At 35.6% G+C, this 15,478-nt stretch overlaps 1 protein-coding gene across 1 annotated transcript; it reads left to right on the forward strand.

The window, feature by feature from the left end:
* Nucleotides 1-7,126: 7,126 nt before the first annotated feature.
* On the forward strand, nucleotides 7,127-15,349 carry LOC113710858 (cellulose synthase A catalytic subunit 2 [UDP-forming]). The gene is made up of 14 exons (XM_027233908.2): nucleotides 7,127-8,089; nucleotides 8,621-8,816; nucleotides 8,929-9,161; nucleotides 9,260-9,362; nucleotides 9,452-9,638; nucleotides 11,405-11,671; nucleotides 11,879-12,224; nucleotides 12,393-12,530; nucleotides 12,623-12,748; nucleotides 12,844-13,056; nucleotides 13,192-13,462; nucleotides 13,613-13,809; nucleotides 13,906-14,256; nucleotides 14,371-15,349. The coding sequence occupies exons 1-14, from the start codon at nucleotides 8,009-8,011 to the stop codon at nucleotides 14,950-14,952; spliced, it is 3,291 nt and encodes a 1,096-aa protein (XP_027089709.1). The 5' UTR covers nucleotides 7,127-8,008; the 3' UTR covers nucleotides 14,953-15,349.
* The last annotated feature ends 129 nt before the right edge of the window (nucleotides 15,350-15,478 follow it).

Consider the following 15,478-nt stretch of genomic DNA (forward strand, 5'->3'; position numbering starts at 1 on the left):
CAACTAAACACTTCAGTTTTTAATTTTTGTGAGAATATATCAGTGCTCTTCGATGATGATATTACCTCCGACTAATCCAGAATCGAGCACTGCTGTTAGAATCTTTTCAGGGATGGTTCTATCAATGTTTTTTTCTTCCATCTGAACACTTCATAAACACAAGAAAAATGTAAAGTTAATTTATTTGGACGTTATTTAATTGGTAGTGGAACTAACACAAAATAAAAGGCAAAGAAAAAGAATATCTAGATGGAAATGATATTTATATACTCTAAAATGTTTCTAGTATTTCCTTACTAATATATGTACTTGTCAATTGCTCTAAAAAATCTTGAAAAATCTGCAAGACATTAAATACGGTCTTTGTGTTGCTTATGGGACAGGGAAAAAAAAGAAGAAGGAATTCAGAAGTGGATTTTGATTTCGTATGGCAATTTTCAGCGTCATACATAAGTGTTCTAGAGTAAAACATGCAATTAATACAGATTTCCAGTCCATTTTCTGTCTCGTGTAAAACAAAACCAAGCAATAAATTACCAAAAAAAAAAAAAATCTAAACTCTAGAGCACATTCGATTTTCGACCAAACTCCAGTGCATTCTGGAATCATCAATATGAAGAAATGAAAAAGCCATTGTTGACAAAACGTGGAAAGAGGATAGGCATAATTGATGTTCGAACTTATTTTCAAGAATTAAGAAGATATGGAAAAGTTGTGAAGCCTTAGAAAATTGGTCTGATTAATAAATTGTTAACTTTTTAGAAAAAAAAAATGAATTTCCACTGTTGAAATTTCTCTGCAATTCAGATTAACATTATTGTCTATTTTTTTTCAAACATATTGAACACTTGCAAAAATAGATCTTAAAACAAAAGTGATAAATATTAGTTTTTATTTTTTAATTTTCCAAAACAACTGACCAATTCTAGATTGTCAAAGCTTTTTTCTGATATCCCAGTAGATGAATTGAAAGAAAACTTTTGTCTGCTTTTTCCATTTCGTTAAGGAATCAATTAGAAGGGTTATAAAATCAATTTCTCATTGAAAAGTTGATGGTTGTTTGGATACATTATATTGTAGCGAAACGCCTACAATCAAAAGTGGAAAGTTCCAACCAGTTTGGGAATATATGATTTTTGTCTCCCCTCAATTTTTACATACTCAAAACTTTCTTCGAAATCAATCAACTTTCTCAGAAGATACTATCAGAACCACATTGGGTCTGTTTGGCAAACAAGTTTGTGACCAAATTTGTTTGCTATAAGTTTTTTTAACAACTTTAACTACAGCAATTTCAAAAAAAATTTTAAAATTTTTAAACTATACACCTCAAAATATCAAAAAATTTACCCATTTTAAAATTTTTTCTTACAATTTCTACAGTAAAATTTTAGACAAACGCCCAAAAAATGCATTTGCTAAATGGGGCCATGTCTACTTACTATGCAATACTACAATTGATAAACAATCATGATCATGATCTTCCAAAACAATTCTGAAACTTTTCCTGACCCTACAGTGTCTGGTATACCAAGAAGGGCAATAAAGTAAAAACAATTCCTAGCCAAAATCAGAATATTTGAGACTTAAAAAGAGTGGATTTTGACTCGAAAACTGAAGAAGTAATTCCTGATACACGATAAACAGTGTACTATATTCCTTCTATATGGGGGAAAAATTACTATTTGGAATGATGATTCCAGTTGGTAATCTCAAATGCCCATCCATGTTCATTAATTACCAGCCTGGTTGCAAGTCATGTGCAAAAGCAAATTGAGATTATTTAAGTAAATCTTTCTTGCAGAGAAGGTCCATGACATGTGTGGTCCCTGAACACAGAGGTTAATTTCGTTAATTGCAAAGTGGAATTACATAAATATTTTTTATGAATGGATTAACACCCTCCTCAATCATTCCTTCTTTTTTTTTTTTTTTTTTTTGCCCCTTAAATGCAACATCTTTTTATAATAAAGTATTGCGCGTGAAATTGTGAAGAATTAGAAAATGCAGAGAGTGGTTAGAACATGTTCCATTGTCATCTTTATATATTCTTACCACATGAATCTTTTTGATATAATGCATTTTGCTCTCTTTAATATTGTTGATATATGGTCAAGGATTGATTATTCATCAGATGCCCCGTTATCACACAGAAGACAAAATTGAAGCCACCAAACCTCGAATTAATAATATGTCATTTCACTCATTTGTGTGGACGGCAATGAGATCTGAACTTGAACAAAGAATTGGTATTTGGAAGAGGAAGATAGGCTTGTTGTCAACACATTTATTCCACTCTAAATTATGCTCTCTATACAGCCAATTTTGATGGCAAACTGCAAGTATTGATATAGGACTTGCTCTCAGTTGATTATTTTAATTGATTATAAATTTTGATATCAGTTTTTGTGATATTCTCGATTGTTTTTGTATTCTGATTATAAATGTTTTTAATAATGAAAAAATAAAATCTATAATCACCTAAAGCGCAGCCTTTGTTGATTCTGATTATTCTCTATAATAAGCTTTTATAATCAAATTTTGTAAAATCTAAAACAACCGAGAACAATGCCATAATGCATCTAGTTAGTAAGATTTGTTAGAACGGTATCAAATACACGACCTCGAAAAGCATTTTTTGGAACAAAAAATACACATGATTATTTTTTGAACACGTTGTTTAATCAGGCTTTTATTTTACTTATATTGCATTAGGAAAAGTGCTGTAGTAACTAATGAACAAGATATTTCAAATTAATCTGCAATCTAAACGGAGATTATAAGAACTACACTTAAGTATGTATCTGTGAACTGTAATAATCATGTTCTAGTATTACAGCTACACACTAGAAAAAAGAGAACTCGACCTTCTAACAACTTTTGACTTAATGTGAAGTGTAATTCGATGGAAGATCAACAACAATAAAGCAATAAAAAATTTTGAGGTTGTCGCAGGCAATGTGTATTGTAGCACCTCATTCTAGGGCTACAAACAAACATCAAAACACAATTCTGTTATCGAGTGTTCTTTAGGCTGTGTCACCGTCTTGGAGTTGGGGGTGTAGCTGATCCACATAAATACTGGGACATTAATGGACTGCCTGCCTCTAGAAGAAGAACCAGAGAAGAAGATGATGAAGAAGGAACATCCAGAGGGTCCGCTCTCGCTGCTTACAAGAGCTGTCACAATCTTCAAGCAACCCCATGGGGCATGTGGATGCATTCCTGTACACATGCCTTTTTTTCTTTATTTTCTTTTCTCAAATATCTCTATACCTAAAATATTTACATATTATTATTTCCCTTAAGAATTTCATGCAAGAGCAGTTAATTTTATATGCCCCATCCTAACTTAATATATACCTTTAATATATTATTGATGATAACTTGTATAATCATCATTGTGGTGGATTCAACAGGCAGAAGAGAGCTCTTAAGTCCTTCAAAATTAGATTTAAAACAGAAGAGGCTGGAATTAGACCTTGTTTGATAATCTAATGCAGCATTTAAATTTAATGGATTCAAATCTTAATATGTTCAGACGCGTTTGATAATAAAAAAAATTCAACATCTCAATTAATTAAGTGACACTGAATTTTTTAGGCAAAACTTATTCCTAAAATTAAGTAATAAGCTACTCACTTATCACTTAATACAATATACACTCAAATATATCAAATTTGGTATTTAACAATTCATTAACTTAATGAATTCAAGCTTTCAAACTTCAATTTTATCAAATGTCCCCTTCTCATGTACATAACTTCGAAAATTCCCCCCTATCCCTCCTCGAAAAAGGAAAAAAAAAAAACTTTCTTTTTTCTTTTTCCAATATCCTTCCACTTGCGTAGAGATTTACTGAGAATGGTAAGTTTTTAGGCAAGCATTTTTATATCCAAGGGTAATGTCTCAAGGACTAAAAGTGTGAACTTACACTTCTTTGAAAAAAAAAAAAAAAAAGAAGAGAAAAGGTAAATTGACTACACATGATATGATGTACCTTATCTTAACGGCAACCATTGGAGTATTGGACCGAGTCGACCGACACCATTTAACATGATTTATTTTTTGGCAGAAAAGGCAGAGAGAGCCAGCGATTGTTAGCAAACTTACAGAAGAATATTTAATGCTGCAGCTTTAAATTTCAATACGGAATTGCATATTTTTTTTATTTTACTACAATACATTTAAAAAAGAAATAGCACTTCCAATTTTTGGATCATTGTTCAGATTGAAACATTTCTTCTGATTTTTTTTTTTGGGATAATAGTTGAGATACATACTTATAACTTTTGCCGTGGATGATGTTTTATATGTCTTTGGAGGTGTCAAAGAAGTTTGACTTTGGGAAAGGGAAGTTGTATGATGTAAACAAATTGGGCGGAGTAGCCAAAAGAATATTGGAAGAATCTCTTTGGATTTTTTAATCATGTGGGGTGCTCTATAGCGACTTTAAAATAAAAACAAGATCACATTTTATAAGGACAGAATAACAACTTTAGAAATTATTATGAATTTCCAGCGGCCGACCTGACTATGCATCCAAGATGGTACATAGCGTATTCTAGTTGGTTTCCTTTTTTTTTTTGTGTGTGTGTGTCTTCTAAAGAAAAAGAAAGAAAGTTTTCCTATTTTGAAAATCTTTTAAAGATTACAATTACAGTAAAATTTTTTAAAAACATCGCTAAAAATATTCCGTCGAAACATACCTATACATTCTTTCTTTATACCACATCAGTTCTGGAGTTTTTGTAGAAAAATGTAGTATAATGATTTCATGTCTATGAGTTAAAAAAGTGATGGAAAAATGTGTTTACGGGAAACGTAACATTTTTTTTTTTTTTAAAGAAATGGCAATCCAAACAAGGTTTTTGATACTTCAAAAAGTAGATGCCAAGCATTAATTAAGCATTCCATTAGGTAACAGTTAATTGTCATTTTCTTTCAGGCTTTTTCAGTGGGTACTATTAATTTTTGGATGTTATTAAGTACCATCGTAGCTAATTTACTCCCAAATTTTCATTGTTGGGTATTGCAAATCCACTAGATCTTTAAAATTTAACGAAGCAAAAGTCATGTTGTGCATTATATTAAAGCATTTTTTTTTTAACGTTCTTCCTAATCCAAGTACATTTTCGTATCATCTAATGAACAAGGACAGATAATAGCATGCACTCCATTATTTAAGCTGAAATTAAAGAGGAATCTTTCCTAACTTTGGTATTAATTTCTGTAATGTATAAAACCTAAATTAAATTTTTAATTCCACGAGGAGAATGGCACTTTCATGTAGCTGCAAAATCAACAAAATTTTTAATAATCGACGAAAGCAATAATGTCTTGTGAACTAATATACATATATGTGCAATCAAGAAAGATCAATACAATTTTTTGTTGTACAAAATTTAATCGTAGAAAGTCTCACACATCACAAATAATAATATTTACTTTCAGAGCCAATTGCATGTTCAATGATCTGTTCATTTTTAACTGTTAACAAACAAACAGAAAAAGTAAAAGTAGATAAACACTAATTCAAATACTTTTTTTTTGAACCCCTTCTATCCTTTCCCACGCTCTTCTCATTCCCGACTATTAGGTATAGGATTCAAATCCTTAATCTGATAGCGTGGAAAATCTCATTATAATCTAGTATTGTGAATTTCAGCACAATATATCTAGCTCTTCATGTTCATGATAATAGACAAGTCATGTCGGCATCATTCATTATTTATCTAAATTGTCCAAAAGAGGTAGTGGATGCCCTGCAAAAAATTGATCGAAAAAGAAGGGCTTAAATGGAAATGGTGGTTCTTTAGTTTGTGACTCCAAGCTATTTCAGAGTCTTAAAAAGGGACTTAATTGGAGCAAAAAAAACCTCTCACTATAATTACAACGACAATATATTTTTTGTCTCCTGCTTAAAAAGAGTCACAAAAGTAGACCACACAAATTGGTTCATAACGAGCTTTGTACCCACACATTACTCTTGTGATAGAGGCATTACTTGTCTCGTCTAGCCTTTTGCATTATACTACTATTTTCTTCCTGTTGTTTTTGTTTTTCCTCCAATGATTATCCATTTTCTTCTCTTGGCTAACTCAATTTTTGCTTATCTAGTCAGTTGGAGGTGTGATTCTTAGCCTTAGGACATTATTGTCCTACAACATTATGAAAAGTTTCTTAGCCAAATCATACATCTGCTATTGATTTTCCCTCGCAATACTACTATTAACTTTCTTCTATTACATTAATCACATTTGTAAACCTTTTGAACTACCTAGTGAATTTGTTTGTAATTCTTCGACAAAAATGTGATCTCACGCTCAATTACGTAGATTATGAAAATCAAAACGAACAATTTTTCACTTTTACAACATCCTAACAACTTCGTTTAATGAAAATTTTAAACTTTTGTATTGTTGCGCATGACCGACAAAAAAAAAATTCATGATGATCGAATATTATATTCGGCAACTCATCAATTCAAGCCACGTAAGAACTTTAATTCGTTATTATTTTATCATCGTTTACGTTAAATTTATATAGTCTTAATATGATCGATACGTGACAACTATTTACGTCTTAATTAACGACTTTATTTGTTAGTATTAGCAAGTCAAGTTCCAAATAAATATAAATCTTGTAATTTCTCTTTCAAATTGGATTTACCATCTCCATCCTCCTACTCCTCTCTCTCTCTCTCTCATTTGACAAAGTACATTCCACACAAAAACCGTGAGAGACAACCCTAAATTAGATGGAGTGCAAAAATAAAACATCACCAATCACCATCATCAATCAAGCAACAAATTATTAAACTCAAATTACCAAAATGCCATTCATCCCCCAAAATTTACCAACCACGGTTGCATTTACCAAACTACCCCTTCCATCCCGGCCAAGAACCACCGCTTCCACGGTGGGGCCCCCCTCCTCCCCACCACCTTCCACCACCGTCACTGTCCAACAGCCACAAGGGGAGCCCCACTCTAAGGGAAAGACATCCAAACCCAGCCTACGTCCACTTTCCTACTTCATTAATCAAATAACCTGTAAAATCCCCAAAATACCCCAAAACGTAAAAGGATAAAAATACAGAAAAAACGTTCATCACACCGATCCCTGTCCCTTCTGTATTACGCGTTGAACTTTCAAACCCCTTGATTCTCTCTCTCTCTCTCTCTATCTCTCTGTAAAACCAAATCCCAAAAAAAAAAAAAAAACTAAGTAGTTGTAATCCTTCTTTTTTTTCTTTGTCCAAATCCCTCCTCCAACTCCACGGTTCACCGCTTTAGCCCCCTGCTCGGTTCACCGCTATACCCCCGGAGAGTACCAGTTGTATTTTGATTCCTGATCCCAACAGTTCTTACACTAAAAGCCACTGCTGACTACAGCTATAGAAAAAGGGGTAGAAGAGGGAAAGAACCGATATTTATCCCAAACTTGGGATTTCTCTCAAAGAAAAGAATCTTAAAACTTCCAAACCCATAAAAGGGTTGTCATTGGATTTCTTATTTACATGTAAAAATTGTTAATTTACTGTAAAAAAATTCTGGGATTTACTCTATTTACTGAACAGAGTAAATCCCATTTTTTTGTATTGTAGCAGTGGCATTTGCATTTTTTTAATAGTAGGAGCACATTAGTGAGTGAGAGGTATGTGTGTTAATACATCATTTTCACTGATTCTTTAATGTGGGGTTGGTGTTTCTTGTGATGGGGTTCTTAAGTTTTAAGAGAAGAGCATAGAGAGGCAGTCAGGAGAAGAGGGAAGGAAGAGAGGGAAAAAAAGAAAAAACTAGGCAAATGGTTCTTCTTCTTCTTCTTCGTCTTCTGTTCTTGAGTGATTGATTTTTTGCTCTCTCTCACTGTGTGTGGAAGTCTGTGAGAGAGAGGGAGAGAGAGGTGAGAGTCTTCTCTTTCTTTCTTGTGGACTGTGAAGGAGGAGGAGGTGGTGCTTTAGAACGCTCTCACTGTTTGTCTGAGCGTGTGTAGTGTTTTTTTGATGGATACCAAAGGGAGGCTTATTGCTGGTTCACATAACAGAAATGAGTTTGTACTAATCAATGCTGATGAGATTGGAAGAGTAAGTGCCCCTCAAATCTGTCTTTCTTTATCTCTTGCTGTTTTCCTCTCTACCTCACACAAACGTTTCTTTTTGGTCTCAAATTTTGGTGTTTTCTTTGGTTTTTCACCTACATTTTTGGTTTCTGGAGTTTCCCCGTTGCTTTCTTTCTTTTTCTTTTTCTTTTGGGACAAAGTTGACATTTTGAAGCAAAAATTCCATTTTATTCTTGTTTTGTTGTTGGGTTTTCGTCATTCGTTGGCTTTTATGCTTTAAGCTAGATTTCCGCTGTTTCTTGGGGAATTCTGTCGCCAATTTGGCTATTTGTTTAATGGCTTTTTAAGAACTATGTAGCTTTCAGAATCTTTTGGTTTGTTACTTCCCCCGTGCTGATGCATTAATAGATTCAAGTAAATGTATTACCAAATTTAGCTTCTATTTAGATTTCTGAGCCAAGTTGCATTTTTTCGGCGATATATCTGCTTGTCAAAATTTCTGTGCTTCTTGATCTGGTGCTAATCAGCATCTTTTTTAATGTTTTCTTGCTAGCAGGTAACATCTGTGAAGGAATTGAGTGGGCAGATTTGTCAGATTTGTGGAGATGAGGTTGAATTTACTGTGGATGGAGAGCCGTTTGTCGCCTGCAATGAATGTGCATTCCCTGTTTGTAGACCTTGCTATGAATACGAGAGAAGGGAGGGTAATCAAGCTTGCCCTCAGTGCAAGACTAGATACAAGCGCATAAAAGGTAATCCTTTGTCCCAATCGCCATTTCTGACTTTATTCATTTCCAGAATACATCTATGTTTTTGGTAAAAATTGTATCTTTGGTAATTAATAATCATTTGCTTCACTTTCAGGGAGTCCAAGAGTAGAGGGTGATGAAGATGAGGATGAATTTGATGATTTGGAGCACGAGTTTGACTATAACAGCAATGAGAGAAGAGACCCTCAACAGATTGCAGAGGCAGCCCTTGCTGCTAGACTTAATATTGGCCGTGGTGGTAATGTCAATGCATCTGGAATTACTACCCCATCAGAAATGGATTCAGCCCTTGATTCAGAGATCCCTCTCCTTACCTATGGTCAAGAGGTAGATGCACTCTACTTTCTCATAATTTCCTCAATTGGTTGTTATAGTAATTGTTTTCTTTGTAACAAGCTTAAATGAATTCTGTTATTTTGGTGAAGGATGATGGGATATCGGCTGACAAGCATGCTTTGATAATCCCTCCTTTTATGGGTCGTGGAAAGAGAGTCCATCCAGTTCCGTTTACTGATAACTCCATGTCTTGTATGTCCTTCAGTTTATTCTAATTTTGAGTCTTTTGTCCATTTTAGTTATTTTTTGAGCTTGATTTCCTTATGCGGTTGATCTTGCAGTGCCACCTCGCCCAATGGATCCTAAGAAGGATCTTGCAGTTTATGGATATGGTACTGTTGCATGGAAGGATAGGATGGAAGAGTGGAAGAAAAAACAAAATGAAAAATTGCAAGTTGTTAAGCATCAAGGGGATAAAGGTGGTGGAAATAATGATGGAGATGAGCTGGATGATCCTGACTTGCCCAAGTAGGTGTATTCTCTATATTATGTGGTAGTGTCGGTGGTTTGACTTGTGTACCTTTTCAAATTTTTTTTTCTAATCTTTTGAGGGTGAATAATTTGGCTAGTAAATGTTGTCATTTTGACAGTGCATATTCTCGAGATGGATGATAATCTTGGTTAGAAAATCTCTCCTTTGGTTTGATAAACGACAAGACGTAATGCAATTATTCTTGGCACTGGAATTTGCCACATCATATGGCCTTTGACTGATTTACCCCCCTGCAAGCAGCAAGTTTGGTGTTGGAAATTTGCTCTGTTAGAAAGTCAGCAGGCCCCAATGTAATTGTTTTGTTGTAGGGAGATATTAGGTAGAAAGTATAATTGCATTAGGTAATTGCTGAAGTGTGAATGCGTGGATCATATTTCTGCATTTCCCAAGTATGTCGAGTTCAAAATTTTTACAGAGACTATTATACTTGGTATAGATTTGCTACTTCTGGCCTCTGGATTATTTGCTGTTGGAAAGTTAGCCATGTGTCTGTATAGGGATGACGAAGTTAAGAATTGTTACTAGAGCTAAGAAAATTACAGTGGTTTCACTGTTAATTTTTTTTCTAGTTGGACATAAAATGTGAGGCACGTGTAAATAACGAGTAAGAGCTTGACATTCGACTCGTTTAGGTCGTATCTCTGACACTCGAGTAGGAAAGTGATTGATGGTCAAGTCAATCAAGTGGCCCCTTGGTATCCCCGACAGTCAAATCTAAGGTTGTTTCGAGCATAACAGCTTGTAAAGTTGTAGCTATCCGAGTTTATGAAGTTCACGACAAATGAGTTGAGAGTGAAATTCTTACCTGGAGTATGCCATATTTTAGCTGGTAGCTGAGGTTGGAGAAATTAACAGATTCCCCTCTTGAGTGACAGTTGGCATAGATTGTACAAGTGTTACTCTTTGCTTGGTGTTATCTAATTTAGTATATGTTATGGACTAATTGGAACGGAAATTGCAATTTCCAGAATGTAGTGGTGTAAATATTAAAAACGCCGTATCAATTTAAATACTGTGATTGATTTACTAAGTGGAATAAAGCAGCTGGTGTATAACATGGGGTCAAATGCTTCATAAGTGAGCCCAAATTTAGAATGCAGGGTAGAAAACAAAATATAACATACCATCCAACTACGAACTTGCATTAGGCATTAACTAGTAATTTTACATCTTTTGACTTATGGAGGAGAGAGAAAAGGAGGAACAGAAACAATTCCTACTCTTATTTTATTCATCACATAGATAAATTTTCCTGTTCGAGTGAGGGAAGTGGATCTACTGTGAATTTTCGCAAAATCATTCAGTTGGTAGCAGAATAAATTTCATTTCTATGTTTTACAAATGAACCAGAAGTTATTTTTTTCCCCTGGTCTGCCAGCTTCACTGACATCCTCCCATCAAAGTTTGGTTGCCATTTATATCCTTATTTCAGGAAGAAAGTTAGGCATGCTTGGAAGAAAGTTAGACATGCTTAATGACTGAGTGGAATGTAATGACCATGACACTTGGAAGATACTAAATTTCAATTGCATGAATGCTTATTACAAGTTTGGAAATCTAAATCTGTGGACAAGCATACTGTGTAACTATTATTATATGCTTTGGAACATTGATGAACAAGTATAACTATCTGTGTAATTGACTATATTGAGAGGATTGCTTGTCCGGAAAGTGCCACTGTCTTCTGACATTCTCCTGTAACTTTTTGACTTAATTCTTCTTCTTTAAATTGCTTGTACAGGATGGATGAAGGCAGGCAGCCACTTTCAAGAAAGTTGCCAATTCCTTCAAGCAAGATAAATCCATACAGGATGATTATTCTAATCCGCATGGCGATTCTTGGCTTATTTTTCCATTATAGAATTCTTCATCCTGTCAATGATGCATATGGATTGTGGCTGACATCAATTATATGTGAGATATGGTTTGCAGTGTCATGGATATTTGATCAATTCCCTAAGTGGTTCCCTATTGAGCGAGAGACATACCTAGACAGACTTTCACTAAGGTACTTATTTTTTTTTCTAAAGTTTCCTTTCATGAGCATTTGTTTGCTTATGCAGTATACATTTTCACATATATTTAATGGCTTCAATTTTTACTTTTATTTTTTTGTCAATATACTAAAGACGGGTAGGTTAGCATCTCCTTTCATTTTTGGTTCTCAAAGTTTCTCTGGTTCTCAAAGTTTCTCTGCATTGACCTTTTCTCCTAGGTATGAGAAAGAAGGGAAGCCTTCTGAGTTAGCTCCAGTCGATATATTTGTGAGTACAGTGGATCCAATGAAAGAACCTCCCCTTATCACAGCAAATACAGTTCTTTCCATCCTTGCTGTGGATTACCCAGTGGATAAGGTTGCCTGTTATGTATCTGATGATGGTGCTGCAATGCTTACTTTTGAGGCACTTTCGGAGACATCTGAATTTGCCAGAAAATGGGTACCATTCTGTAAGAGGTTCAGCTTAGAGCCTCGAGCCCCAGAATGGTACTTTGCTCAGAAGGTTGACTATCTCAGAGACAAAGTAGATCCTACATTTGTGAGGGAACGCCGTGCAATGAAGGTGAAAACAACCCCCCCCCCCCCCCCAACGGCCCCTCTTCCCCCCAAAAAAAAAAAAATAGTGTGCTAGACATTAATTAGATGGACTGGTGAAGTTTTAGTTTTCATTAAAGGCTAGCTCAATGATTACTCAATTTTAAATTGGAGTGTGTCTGCTTTTCTGGTACAGAGAGAATACGAGGAGTTTAAGGTTCGGATAAATGGGTTGGTTGCCATGGCTCAAAAGGTACCCGAGGAGGGTTGGACCATGCAGGATGGAACTCCTTGGCCTGGAAATAGTGTCAGGGATCATCCTGGAATGATCCAGGTACATATTTTTCCTGTCTCATCATCTCCACTTCTGACAGTAGTACTGATCATTCTTGCAAAGTGAATAACTTAAACCTATTATATCCACAGGTATTCCTGGGACATAATGGTGTCCGTGATATTGAAGGAAATGAATTGCCCCGTCTTATATATGTTTCTCGAGAGAAAAGGCCGGGATTTGAGAACCATAAGAAGGCTGGAGCCATGAATGCTTTGGTAAGTCTGAATTATTTGGCATGTTACACGTGTCACCATTGATATTACCATTTAAACATAATATATTGTCTTTAATTTGTTTATTGTCAATGTAGATTCGAGTTTCAGCAGTCATCTCAAATGCCCCATACCTGCTTAATGTTGATTGTGATCACTACATCAATAACAGTAAGGCTCTTCGAGAAGCTATGTGCTTCATGATGGACCCCACATCAGGAAAGAAAATATGCTATGTGCAGTTTCCTCAGAGATTTGATGGGATTGATCGTCATGATAGATATTCAAATCGCAATGTTGTCTTTTTCGATGTATGTAATCACCACTATATGATTTTCATGTTATACCATTTATGGATCCACTTGAATGTTATATATACGTGTTTTTTGTAAAACTCAGCAAACACTCTTCTGAGAAGCTAAGATCTTTCTCTTAAACTGACACAGATAAATATGAAAGGCCTGGATGGGATCCAAGGTCCGATTTATGTTGGAACTGGATGTGTCTTCAGGAGGCAAGCTCTTTATGGATATGATGCTCCTAAAAAGAAGAAACCCCCAGGCAAAACATGCAATTGTCTCCCAAAGTTGTGTTGCTGTTGTTGTTGCTCAAGGAACAAGAACAAGAAAGGGAAATCGAAGGATAAAAAGAAGACAAAAGGCAGGGAAACTTCAACTCAGATACATGCACTTGAAAATATTGAAGAAGGAATTGAAGGTAAGAATCTGGAACCAGATGACTATCCGAATCAATACTATATTTAGCATTTTGAAAATCAAATTACTATTGGATAATATCAGCTGTGCCTTTTTTACTTTGTTTATTCTGCACTCCAACCTCAACTTGCCTGATGTATCTTTGGTGCAGGAATTGACAGTGAAAAGTCCTCCCTCATGCCCCAGATAAAATTTGAGAAAAAATTTGGACAATCGCCTGTATTTATTGCTTCTACACTTCTTGAAGATGGTGGTGTGCCTCCAGGTGCAACACCCTCATCACTTTTGAAAGAGGCCATCCATGTGATCAGTTGTGGTTATGAAGACAAAACAGAATGGGGGAAAGAGGTACTTGGACTGCTTAAAAGATCAAAATCTCTTAAAAAATCTAGTTCTTTCTCTTAAGCAAAGCATCTAAGTTATCTTACTTTGCTTATGTAACAGGTTGGTTGGATATATGGATCTGTTACTGAGGATATATTGACCGGTTTTAAAATGCATTGCCATGGCTGGCGATCAGTATATTGCATTCCTAAAAGGCCTGCATTTAAGGGTTCTGCCCCTATTAATCTGTCAGATCGTCTACACCAGGTTCTCCGTTGGGCCTTGGGTTCTGTTGAGATTTTCTTGAGCAGACATTGTCCAGTTTGGTACGGCTATGGATGTGGCTTGAAGCCACTGGAGCGATTTTCATACATAAACTCAGTCGTCTATCCATTGACATCGCTGCCGTTGATTGCTTATTGTACCTTGCCAGCTGTGTGTCTCTTAACTGGGAAGTTCATTGTCCCCGAGGTAAGGCCTAGATGCTTGTCTGGGAAGCGAGGGGAAAAAAAAAAATTGGACATGTATTTATTCAGTCTAAGTTTGCTAGTTATCTTCCAACAATATTTCATTTACTCCTTGCAGATAAGCAACTATGCCAGTATCATTTTCATGGGCCTCTTCATATTAATTGCCGTTACCGGTATCCTGGAAATGCAATGGGGTGGTGTTGGCATAGATGATTGGTGGAGAAACGAGCAGTTCTGGGTTATTGGTGGTGTGTCAGCGCATCTTTTTGCTCTCCTCCAAGGTTTACTCAAGGTTTTAGCTGGTGTCAATACCAACTTTACCGTTACATCAAAAGCAGCTGATGATGGGGCGTTTTCTGAGCTTTATCTGTTTAAGTGGACTTCATTATTGATCCCTCCAATGACCTTGTTAATAATTAACATCATCGGCGTCATTGTTGGGGTGGCAGATGCCATCAATACTGGATATGATTCTTGGGGTCCACTGTTTGGCAAGCTGTTCTTTGCCTTTTGGGTGATTGTCCATTTATACCCATTCCTGAAGGGTTTGATGGGGAGGCAGGATAGACTTCCCACTATTATTGTGGTGTGGTCAATCCTGTTGGCTTCAATATTCTCCCTGCTATGGGTCCGCATCAACCCTTTTGTGAACAAGAATGGCATTGTATTAGAAATTTGTGGGTTGGACTGTGAGTGAGAAGATACAGGAAGGATAGAAAACATTTAGATGGTTGAGATGGTACAGAAGAAAAGGCTGAGTCTTGGGGTGAAAATGAAATCCCAGAGGGCACAGTTTGTTGTTTATTCAAGAAAGTGGTATAAATTGATTGGAAGGAACTCTGTCATGGGTTGTGTAGATAAAAAGAGCCGAGGCCAGTCAGGTTGATATTTGTTTGCAAAGTTTTTCTTTGATTCTTTTGATAAATTTTTGAGATTTTGTTGTTTGGAAGAAACATAAGTGGAAAAATATCTGTGCAGTCCCAAAAAGAACATAATGTTTCATAATTTTATATTCCCTTCTTAATAAGGGACTCCATACAAGCAGTGTTCTCAAAACTCTAGTTTCAATATAATCCCTCTCTCCTCATTTCTCAGTTGCTGTGTTACGTGGATGTTCAATTCTTTTAGCCTTTGTTTGGTTCTTTCATTATCTGATTGCAACATTGTCAATGAATAGCTAGAAAGATCCTCTCCTGCTACACTCTTCAGCATGGTGCAATTTA

The sequence above is a fragment of the Coffea arabica genome, chromosome 10e (assembly GCF_036785885.1).
Source record: "Coffea arabica cultivar ET-39 chromosome 10e, Coffea Arabica ET-39 HiFi, whole genome shotgun sequence".
In the NCBI taxonomy this organism is placed as follows: domain Eukaryota; kingdom Viridiplantae; phylum Streptophyta; class Magnoliopsida; order Gentianales; family Rubiaceae; genus Coffea; species Coffea arabica.